At 42.4% G+C, this 12,230-nt stretch overlaps 1 protein-coding gene across 6 annotated transcripts in view; it reads right to left on the reverse strand.

Annotated features, from left to right (window-relative positions):
- clcn2b (chloride channel, voltage-sensitive 2b) overlaps window positions 1-12,230 on the reverse strand; it is a 166,137-nt gene that overhangs the window by 27,486 nt on the left and 126,421 nt on the right. For all 6 annotated transcript variants that reach the window (XM_037775384.1, XM_037775383.1, XM_037775389.1 and 3 more), the window contains 3 exons: window positions 5,466-5,599; window positions 2,137-2,327; window positions 606-717 (listed from right to left, as the gene is read on the reverse strand). In XM_037775384.1, the coding sequence (XP_037631312.1) occupies window positions 606-717; window positions 2,137-2,327; window positions 5,466-5,599 (437 nt within the window). The remainder of the gene's footprint in view (window positions 1-605; window positions 718-2,136; window positions 2,328-5,465; window positions 5,600-12,230) is intronic.

A 12,230-nucleotide genomic window follows, 5' to 3' on the forward strand; every position in this document is an offset into this window, starting at 1 on the left:
AAGGGGAGACTCGTGGGTACCCATAGAACCCATTTTCATTCACATATCTTGAGGTCAGAGATCAAGGGACCACTTTGAAAATGGCCATGCCAGTTATTCCTCGCCAAAATTTTGCGCAAGTTCGGAGCGTTATCTAGCCTTCTTCTCGACAGGCTAGTATGACATGGTTGGTACCAATAGATATGACACCAGTATCTTTACTGTAGCATTAAAACTGACACAACCGTTGAAAGATTGATTGCGTTAATAAAGAAATTAGTGGCGTTAAAAGCAATTTGCGTTAACTGGTTATTTGACAGCCCAAATGATTCCTTAATTGAGACATTGAAAGGCGTGTACTGTGTTGAGAAACAGTGGAGTTGAGATTGTTTTGGTCTTTTTTCAGTTAACACAGTCATTGTCAGTAAGTCCTAAAATAGTTTTTTCATCATCTATGAGACACAGAGACAGAAATAAAGAGAGAATAAGAGGTTCAATTAGTGTTATGTGAGTTTAGAGACAGAGAGGCTATTACAAACACTTCCTTCCAGATCTATTAAATCCCCTATTCTTTACTTTTTGATTGCCTCATCTGTTTAGTGTTTGGAAACCGGTGTGTTTCTTACTGGTGGGGATCTCGGCGGGTCGCTCCACAACGGAGACTCTCTTCAGGGCAGGCTTGAGGGGCTTCTGAGGTACTGAACGAGTCGGGCTGAAGGACGACTCCTCAGTAGAGATCTACACACACACACACACACACATACAGATACACTCAAAACCCCAATCCTGCTTAAGAGATCAGCTCCTCTTTCTGTTTCTGCGGACTCATTAGACAAATGGATGCACTTCTTCTGAGTGATGAGATGGAGGCAAATCAAAGAGGGGGAAAGAGTAGAGAAAAAACACCAAAAAAGAAAAGCAACCAGCGGGAGTTGAGAGCTAAAATAGGGGCTGTTGTGTTGGCCTTGATGCAAAATCTCATGACTTCAATGACTTTCCATGCCTGACCTACAAAATATTTTAGCTGGGTTATGTTAATAATGTCTTTCTGAAGTGGGGGGGGCATTCTAGTTTCAGCCATAAAATGTTTCACAGATCAAATGCCTGTGTGGAAGTAGCTTGAAATATATTCAGCTGTAACTCTGTGAAGTTGCCCATTTGTAAAGTCATTAATATTCCTGATATACTGGGCTGGAGTTTCTGTAATATTTTTTTATTTAGGGATCACTGTATAAAAGACAAAAGTTAAGACTAAAGAAATAAAACATGGGAAAAGAATAAAAAAGTTTTTTTTTTTAACGACAGCTTTAAGTGAGTAACAGTGGGTCAGCCTATATTGTAAAAGGGATAATTCGGGTGTTTTGAAGTGGGGTTGTATGAGGTACTTATCCATAGTCAATGTATTACCTACAGTACATGACGTCTGTAGTGTACGCTATATTTAGAATATTTTCTCCGCTTTACCTTGCAATCAGACAGCTCTTTACAACGAGGAACTGAAGTCGTGCGCTGTCACCAAAGCCACCAGACAGAAAAAAACTGTAATTTTACCACGCAGAATACAGGGGGTTGATGGTCTACCATAAAAGATAAAATTACTGTTTTTGTCAATCAAGTCTGGTGGCTTTGAAGAGAGCACAGATAACGGCTTCAGTTCCCCGTCGGAAAGGGCTGACGGCGAGGTAAAGCGGTGAAAATATTCTAAATACAGCGTACACTTAAACTGATATTGATTTTTTTAGGTGTCTAAAATACGTTTTGCTGCTGCCCTCGTCCACAGTAGTACATTGCTTTGCTCCCGCGCGGTAACTCCTGTCTGTTTCTCTATACTGGGGGCGTGTCGACCGTCATCTACACTGACTATGCATAAGAACTTCATGCAACACCCAAACTTTCCCTTTAACATTCATTTTGAAGGCATTTCTTCCTGTGGCTTTGCAGATAAAATCTGGAGAAACTAGGAAGCTTTGAATGGCTGGAAACATTTTTGACAGCTAATGTCAAACTTTTCGGGGTTAACAAGCTTGTTGACCATCCAGCTGTTCCAGTTTCCTGGTCACTTACAGAGCCAACATTTAATTTGGCACTATAAGCAACATGTAAACAGATAACAAAGCCTGAGGCGTGTCAACATCTCTCTCCACTGTGACCTCTGACCTGGAAGCGGACCTCCTGACTGGCCCGGTGGGTTTCGTCCTCGCTGCACACGTTTGACACGACGGACAGGCGTTTCTTCTCCTCGAAGGCTCGCTCCCTGATGTACTCCAGCCGTTTGGGGCGGCCGAGCTGCATGGAGAGCAGCGCCTGGAGCTGAACACGCTCGATGGAGCCCAACAGGATCATGGACTCTGGGAGACGAGACAGAGAGGGGAGGTGAGGTGAGGATGAGAAGAAAAAGGAGAAGGAAGGAAGTGGAAAAAGAAGATAGGGGAGGTGGGAAGAAGGAAGGAAATAGAGAAGGATGAGAAGAGACAGTAAAACTTGTTTTAGGAGGGAAGAGAGAGCCGACTGCAGGAGAATCCAAACACATGTTGCAGCACTGCAGAGAGCTCAGCTGAGTTACATAACAAGAGCCCAGAACGCAGTGAATGTGTAAGTGTGTGTGTGTGTGTGCGGTGGGTGGGTGGCAGCTTGCTTGCTTTAAGTAATTGCCTTTGTGACAGTACGTGCTGATTATGTATTTGGTTAAATGGCGCAGCTAATTGTTCCCGCACGATTGCATAATTGAGACGGCGTTGGAATACCAAATTTGCACTTCAGTGAGGTGGCGAGTGCGGCGGTGTCAGCAAGCTGTGCGGAGGGAAAGTTTGTCAATCAATCAATCAATCACTTCAACGAGCGAGTCGCCAAGGTCGCTGGGATTTGTTTTTCGGTACAGACTGAAAGGGATGCTCAGTGATCAGCACACTACGCTGGTGAAACACTGATTTTTCTATTGTTTTCATGCCGTTTAGTGAGACAACAAGGTAATAGGTCAGCACCTTTACAATCACATGCAAAGTAAAATGAGGTAAGATTTGACACGATTAGCAGTGAAAGAGGTCTAACAGAAAGTATCTGGGACTGTGGAGGTTTAACTTTCTGATCTGCATCACACATTAAGCACTAGTACTGTATACAGACACTTATTGTAGAGAAGAAGTGAAGTCTTGACTGTGTTTCTGATTAATTAGAAACAACTTTATTTTGGAGGAATAATCCTCTGAATCCCACAACCCGCCAGCGGGTTTGAAAGGCATGTTTTCTTCTAAAAATCGCCAAAAATACACCGTTGATCGTAGCCAGAAACTGTAAAAACTGAACTTGTTGTCGGATTTTCAGAATTTCTGAGGGTCCTTGAATGAATCAGGTTTGTCGAAAGCTTCGGTCAGGAAAAATCTTAAAGCTTAAAATTGTGATATTTCATTCAAATCACTTTTAAATTTAAAATATCACCAAAAATAAATAGTTAGCACAAACCAGACGCTGTAAAAACATTAAATACTGTGCAACTGAGAAGCCATGAATGAAACTTTGAATGAACTGCAGGCTGTTTAGAGGAGCAGACAAGAGAGGTTATAAGTAAAAGGTTGTAAAAATGTAAATAATTCAATTTGAATAGCATGTTGAACCCCAGTTATTTTCTCCAAAATTGTCAACACATGTGGACACTTGGAGAAATGTTGTATATATAGATTACATTTTTTTTCCAAGTTTTGTAAAATAAATTATCAAAGAAATTCAACTTGTGTTTCCTTTTTTTTTTTTTATGATTTATGGCATTATACCTGAGTTCTCTCTACTTCTGGCCATGATTGTGCCGCTGTTTCCATAGAGGTGCAGGACTTATATATTGCAGTGAAAAATGAGGCCAGTAAAATGTGACAGGAGAAAAACATCCTGAATGATGCTCCACTATGTAGTCTGCTGTTTGGTGCTGGGCAGGTCGTGTACAGCGGGTTTATCAGAGCTTTCTCACTGAGAACAGCTGCTTGCTGCTGGAAACAAGGTTGATAAGAACGGAGTTGTGGAACGGAGCACCAAATCAATGAGTTGATGATTTAGATTTATTCAAATGAGGCACCCAGGGTGGGTCTCAGCCAGTTTATTGTAAGCGTGGCCGGCAGGTTGAATCCCCGCCGGGCCAGCATCAGGGAATTCTGAATTTTTAAGATGTTTTTTAAACTAAAATATGTTTTACAAGTAGCAAACTCTTTTTAGGAATAACTTGTGCGTAGGTTGTGTGCTTAACGTTAGCGAGTAACGGTGTGAGAGGGAGCGGTGAGAGAGACACATAGAGAGAGCGAGGGAGTGTGTGCGTGTGTGTGTGTGTGTGTGACGGCGAGTATGAAGTCAGCAGGAATGTTACTGTTGTGAAGTTAGCAGCGCAGTGTGTGGACAGTTTAGGTTGTCAGTGAAGAAATTCAACAACTCCTCAAGACACAAGCCAAGTTCCCGCGTCTAGCTTGCTGCAGTCTGTTTACTGTAGGGGGTTAGCCCCGATGTTAGCCACAACTTTGGCTCAGGCTCGCTTAAAGTGGCAGTAGGCCGTATATTTTTGGCATCATTGAGCAACTATTCCATAATAACCTTTCAGCATATTGTAATTGAAGTGTTCTGAGAGATAACTAGACTTCTGCACCTCATCATGGCTCTGTTTTCAGGCTTTAGAAAATCTAGCTCGTGATGGGAGACTTTGACCAATCACATGTCATTTCAGAGAGAGAGCGTTCCTATTGGCTGTGCTCCGGTCATGTGACTGGAACTTGGCGTTCCTTCAACAGATTTCACAACGGCGGCGGCGCCACAAACTTTCTCATTTTACAGCTAAACCGTGCACTACAAGATGATTCTGAAAACATTTGAGGCGAGTAATAGGCATTAACTTAATTCATATTTGATCAGCGCTGCCTAGTTTGACTGTTTTCTCATAGACGGCAGCTGGACAGCAGACCTCAGATCAGCTCTGACTGCTTGTTTTACTCTGGTAAGTGAAATCTTGCAGATGCCGTTAGGAGCACCGGAGGACACAGAGGCACATGATTTTTTTCAGGTTACCTGTTTCATGTACTACTGTCACGATATAGCGACCGTTTTATAAAAATAACATTTTAAATCGTATTTGCTCCAATCTCGCCTACTTTAGCTTTAAGGTAGACCAGCGCTATTGTCATTATGTCAAACCGCTCCTCCGAGTTTTGCTCAGCAACCCCCGCCCTCCACTGCCTGTTCAGGCGTCCTTTAAAGACGTCATTGTCTCCAAACTTCATTAAATACTAATGATGAAAAGTAAGTAAACATAACATACTGTACGTCAGACCTCACATAAAGCAGTCCATGTTCATGATTGTGCACAATTACATAGGTGGATCAATACAGTGACGTGTGGTTCCTTGTACAGAAAGGTCAGTGTAGTGATGAGTAAACATTAGTCATGTTGGAAATGAGTGTAGTGAGTTACTCTAAAGAGTCTGTATACAGTATATGTGCATGTGTTAGTGTCTCACCAGCTGATTCCACCAGAGCCAGAGTCTTGAGGTGTCCCGTCAGCAGGACGTTGTGCAGGTCTCTGTAGCAGCAGTTGAGTGTGATGTACCGCACGTCACGCACCATGATGTCCTCCACACGAATATTATACTTCCTGATGGGAGAGAACAGAAAAATAAATGTGAGGAGGAAGATGCGAGGAATTTATCAAGTGGTTACGGAGATAAGGAATGGAGGTACGTTGAGAAAACTAAAGGCAGTGAATTTCAGCTTGGTCAGTGCAGCTTTGTTGTTGCTCTACACGGATCTATAACCTCTCTCCTTCATAGCCAACGCTGACAGCACATCCTTCTTTCAGCCGACCGGTCAATCCAATAACAGCACACACTGTCGACACGTCACGCGGATGTTTAGCGGCAGTGGCCATGTGTACAGTAGGGGAGGAAGTGGGTGACATTGTGTGAGCAGATCTTGCCTCAGCAGAATGGTACGCCTCGGTACACCAGTCATAAACACTCAGCTTTCTCTTCCTGGCTGAGCTCGCCAGAACCTGCAAACGTGACAGCAGCCGCTCGATGGTTTTCGACTGCCAAGCCTCGCGGCCGTGCCAGGACACGGGCTCCGGCCAAAGCCTCCGCTCCTTGTTGTGGTGACAACTCAATACACTGACTAGAATCTGGACTGGAATCTAAAGTTAATTTGATGACCGTCCACCTCCGTCTCCGCTTCAATACAACAGAGCAGAACGTTGGTCCAGGCCTGTATACAACACCAGTAAAGTCTCATAGAAAGGTCCTCTATAGGTCTTCATGTAATGCTGAAACACATCACAACATAATGTATCACATGCTCCCTACTAACAGCATTAAAGGGTCAGTTCACCCAAATTACCCAAATTATAAAATAATGGTATCTCACCCCGATCTTCAGACAAATTTCTTAAATCTTTTATTTGATAAATGTACTTGTTTACTGTAAATAGAATTCCTAAACATATAGCCTTATTTCAAGACATTAGCACAAGCATTTGCTCAATTTAAGCACATTTCCCTACATATTGAGAAAAAAAACCCTTAAATATTTTCTTGTATCTAGACAAATGTACTTGTTTTTAGTGTAGGTGTAGTGGTTTATTAAGCACTGAATGGTTTAGGGCCAAAATATAAGTCTGATCTTCTGCTACATTAATAATCCAGACCTCTCAGGTCGTTGGAGATCGCTCTGCTTTCTTTCCCCTGAGACAAAACTAAACATGGAGAGAAGCAGCGTTTAGTTTTTATGCTCCATATATCTGGAACAAACTCCCAGAAAACGGCAGGTCAACTCTCACTTTGTTTAAATCAAGCCTGAACACTTTTCTGTTTGCCGCTGCTTTTTATTTAATCATTTCTTACACCGCACTGTAACTTTTATTCCTGTATTTTATACCTGTCTTATTCGAATTAAGTTGTTTTTCTTAGCTGTTTTTAGTGTATTTATAATGTGCTTCTTTTGACGCTTTTGATATTTTAAGTAAAGCGCTTTGAATTGCCTTGTTGCTGAAATGTGCTATATAAATAAACTTGCCATGCCTGGGTGTACTGGTGAGGAATGCAGGGGAAAAGTCTCCTCCCGGCCATGAAGGCTGGAGGAACCGACCGTCCGAACACCTGCAAAGGTCGGCCCGGCAGAGGCTTTCCGATGGCGGGTCATGGTTGCCCATTGGTCAACGTCATGTATGATGTAATAGAATTGTAGAAATGACTCATAGTGTGCTCCCCAGATATGAAAAGTGTACTGTCTTTTGTTCTGTACTGTATTTTGTCTATAGGAATCATAGACTGTATAAAATATGGGCGTTGTCTCCGTGACGTCTCCCGTAGGTTTCTGAAGACCTGCTGTGAAGCTCAAAGTGGGTCGCTCTGGACGCCTAACTCTCGACTAATCCAAAAATGAGCAAAGAGGTGGATCGTCGGTGGAGCTGAGGTCGGCCCAAGTGACGCAGCAGAGCAGACAGCTATCAGCTAGCAAACCTGAGACGGCACCCACCTGTCACTCAACGCGGCCACGCCCTCAACTATGCATAACTTTCAGCCTTAATATAATTTAAACGGGTGAATTATATAAAGATTCACAGTGAATTGGTCATTATCTGTTCATCATATGTGAAGAGATGAAAAGGATACAAAAATCTGACTTTGACAAAGCAGTTTTGTACTCAGACTTTTCATCTTAGATTTTTTGCTGTGTTGGCATCAGACGATATTTTCCTCCATGACAGATCTACCAGACACATACTGTTATCAAACCATATAGATTTAATGAAATAGATAAAGGTTGAATCACTTTTCTATCAGTCTGTGATAGAAAGTACAGAAATATATACAGTAAGTAAAAAAAGAAAGCTCCCTCTTTGGTGCATTGGCAGCCTCTTTTCATTTGCTTGTGGATCTGAGAGAATAACGTAATGCATGCCTCTGAACCGGCCACAACCGCTGCCAAGACTAATTTCCCCCGGGGGTATCAAAGGCAGTTGATGAAATGTGATTGGTTTCTTCTTAATTGAACCTTCCTCCCGGCAAGGCTTGGCAATACGTCCGATCGGTTTGAGGTATCTCGCTTTAAGCCCGAGCTTATAGATTTGAGCCAAGATAAACAGATTTATATGGTTATAAATCCCGGCTTACAGATCATCCATATTGTCCAGAGTAGTGTGGAGAGGCTCAGGGCGGTGATATGTGTGTGTGTGTGTGTGTGTGTGTGTGTGAGCAGGGGGTGTATGTAGGGGAAGCCAATAAAATGGACGCTTCTAATGATCTGGAGAAAATATGATTGTCTCCTGTGGCTTTGTTCGCTGTTGGACGAGTAGAGAGAACAGTGGACGGAGAACGACTCAACGGATTGTAATTGGCTATTATGAAAGGCTACGAAACATAGAACGACAGATAGAGAAACACACACACACACACACATTGATGTTATGCAATTGTTCCCACACTTTTTTTAAATGCCACTCCAACGCTGAGATCCGTCAAGAGAGAAGACTGGTCTGAATAAAAGAGGGAGAGAAGAGGTGGAAAAGGTTTCATAGAGTATGGGTACGATTAGAGAGACGGAGCGCGTACCAGTACGCCTGTAGTAGAAATATATATACACTGTATATATGATGAGTGTTCATATCTGCAAAAGCGAAATGAAAGATAAGAAATCCAATTCTCTCCATGTCCGTGTGGGCGTGTGAGCAAATGTACATGCCATCGTATGTGTGTATCGCACGGCAGGCGTTACACAAGTGTCCCTGTGTGTGTGTGTGTGTGTGTGTGTGTGTGGATGGTGGCGTGGGTGTGAGATGGATAATTTCCAGTTTGAGTAAAAAACACATTCAGCTTGGAGGGGGAAACGCTACCACTACCAGTTTCAGCCCCCCCTCCTCCGCTCTTGTATGCTACAGAAATATAATCAGGTGGCAACCTCCGGGTCTGAGAAGAGAAGCCAATGCTGAAGTGCTTTAAACTTGCATTCTTTCTAACAGCCAGCAGGGGGCGACTCCTCTGGTTGCTAAAAGAAGTCTTATTGTATAGAAGTCTATGAGAAAATGAGCCTACTTCTCACTTGATTTATTACCTCAGTAAACATTGAGTAAACATGAGTTTATGGTCTCAATCTCTAGTTTCAAGTCTTCTTCAATACAGCATGATGTTCATTTAGTAAATGATGGTCCCATTTAGAGTCAAATAGACCATAAAGCAGGGGATGCTTTAGGGCGTGGCTACCTTGTGATTGACAGGTCGCTACCACGGCGTTGTCCGGTCTGGGAGTTGTCTGTGTTTGTGTCTTACAACTTTAACCCTTTAACAGTGTGTTTTCAGTTCATGAAAGTTAATATTAACATTTTGGTCACTTAAAAATGTCTTATTCAGCGTTTGGTTGTGCTTTGCTCCATCTTCTCAAGTTACTTCTGGGGTCTTGTCTAGAACGTAACCCACAAATTACGAAAACTTGCAAAAACGTCTGAAAACTCTCACGGGACTCGATGCCCAACGACCTATTCTAACCATAACCATTCGAGGACAATTCCTAACCTTAAGCATCTTGCGAGAGTTTCCCAAATTGTGGGTCACCTTCTAGACACGACCCACTTCTGGTTCCACAAATCCAACATGGCGACGGCCAAAATGCCGAACTCGAGGCTTCAAAATCGAGTCCACAAACCAATGGGTGATGTCACGGTGACTACGTCCACTTCTTCTATACAGTCTATGAATATAACCCCCCCTCGCCCGCCCCACACACACACACATAAAGGCCTGGGGATGGACACCGGTGTGAGAGGTAGAAGAGGTAAACAAATGAAGTATGGGGGGAAGTAAGAGCTTTCTGCACAGTGACTCAAGTTCATAGTGTGTCTCATTAAATATAGATGATTCAAGGAGATTACATTTTTGTGTGGGTGTTTTCTGTGTGTGTGTTGACTGAATGTTCACACTAACACACACACACACACACACACCGAGGAGATCCCTGACAGTTTCTCAATCATCTTTACGCCTCGCCAACCTTTAACATTTCGAAACGTATGTCATTATGTCGAGATAATTTGATATTTTTTGATGATAGATGATCATGTCATCATTTATTTTCACTTGGCATGCGCGCTCACACACATATACACACACACACACAAACTTACACACATACAGGAGAGGCTCTCTGACGGTTTCTCAATCATCTTTACGCCCGGGCAACTTTTAACATTTGGGAACGTTGTGTTGATCATTAAGTATGAATGATTTGATTGTGTGTTGATGATTGATGATCATCTCATGTTGTATTGACGTACCGACACACAGAAGATTTCTAATTCAATTCACTTGAATTTGTCAAAACTCCAATCATTAATATTTTATGAAGTTTAACAGACCTGCAGCGATAAAAGTAAAGGATAATTCTGGTTTATCACATTATATTTTCATCAGTTATGATAATGTTGAACTCTTCTGTGATCTGGAAACACTGCAACACGGCTAAAACAAACTCTGTTTACAGGTTGTAAACAAACTAAATTATCTACATTGTCCTTGATTAATCCTCATTGCACAGGACAACTGTGTGCTAGACTAAGTGTAGTAGTTCAGTGTGCAAAATACTTTCAGGTGGTATCCCCCAGGGTTTGAAAAGTGAAGCCAATTCTGAAGTACCTTAAACTTGCATTCTTTCTAATAGCCATCATGGGGGCGACTCCTCTGGTCGCTGGCTTTTTAAGTTTCACTTTCACTTTTACAATGTAGCAGGTGTAGCATGCCCCTACTGACCCACATACATGAGGCTTATAACCACTGACAATGCACATTTAATGAGCTGATAATAGTCGAATCGGGTGCAGAGTCTGTTAACGCAATTAAAATGTGCCTGTAGGCTACAGATGATGGCAAATTTGTTCCTGTGCCATTTATGAATCAGATAATTTAAAAGAAGAGCTGGAACATGAGAGTGACGAGCTCTGAATGTGACAACGGTCAAGACACCATCTAAGTAGCGGCCCAAGAGAAGTTAGGACTGACGAGGGGACTTTATTATCTCAACTTCCTCGACCTAACTGCTATAAACATGAGTAGTTTTCCTGACCACTTGAGAAGCCAGAAGATCTTACAAGCATCGCACTTTACTGGAAAACCACGTCTAATAGGGCTATCAAAATCTGCCCAAACTGATATTCGAATATTCTAAAAAAACAGAGGTTCGAACTATTCGAATATCTATTTTTGCGCATCAAAGCATGTATGTCCATGATGCCGTGAGTTAACTGGCCGTTTTGAGCTGAACTTTTCGGACACTGTTTCTATTGATTCCTGTCGCTCGCTTTGAAAGCGCCACAATGGACGAGGAACGGCTGATTCGTGAAGTTGGCTGGAGGGAGATCGCCTGAAAGTTTCCTACTTCCTGTTGGCTATATTGTTTGTCATTTCCAGTAAATATCACAATATAAAACATGTGTTTTCTGTTTAAAAAGTACAACCGTCGGAATATAGCAAGTAGGACACTCACTCATTTTTTAAGTGGTTACGTCTCCAGTAGTGCTGCTTTTTTTACACAAACGAATATAACCTAAAAATGTAACATCCTTGAAAGCAAGTACATGCACTCATTAACATCATACTGTTAATGATCCTGTACAGCATTGGGAGCTCGTGTGGTCGGTTCTGTGTCCACAGTGTGTTCTCTACATTATATAATAAGCAAGGAGATAATAACTAACTATGCAACAGCTCACTGAAAACACGGCTGACGTTACACACTTTTCTGTCTTCCCTTCATTCTCTCAGGAGAGAGAGAGGATGGGGTGGAGAGGTCATGAGGTCACAGTGGATAATAAGGAGAGACAGAGGAGGAGAGAGCGGCAGAGATAGAGGGAGAGAGGAAGAGATAACGAAGAGATGGATAGTTTGGGTCAACTGAGGTCCTGATGTAGAAAGTGAAAGACTCAAGTAGCAGACAGAGAACAAACTCATCAGGGGACGGACTCAGAAACTGATGAACAGATGGAGGATGAAATAAAAATTTTCCTCATTACTCCAAATTTGTGGACGACGCATCCGAACTATTATCTCCACCTAATGATTTGCCAGCATTCATAACAATAATCGTCTCCAAACAATTAAATGCGAAGTGCTTCTGCGTGGTTTCAGCAAGCTCGGAGGACATGAAGCAGCTGGTAATCCCATTCAGTATTGTGTGGTTGGTATAAATTATTAAGGGGACTGAAAGCAATTAAAAGCCATGTTAAACGGTGAACCGTTGAGCCAGGC

The sequence above is a fragment of the Sebastes umbrosus genome, chromosome 7, assembly GCF_015220745.1.
Source record: "Sebastes umbrosus isolate fSebUmb1 chromosome 7, fSebUmb1.pri, whole genome shotgun sequence".
Taxonomy (NCBI): domain Eukaryota; kingdom Metazoa; phylum Chordata; class Actinopteri; order Perciformes; family Sebastidae; genus Sebastes; species Sebastes umbrosus.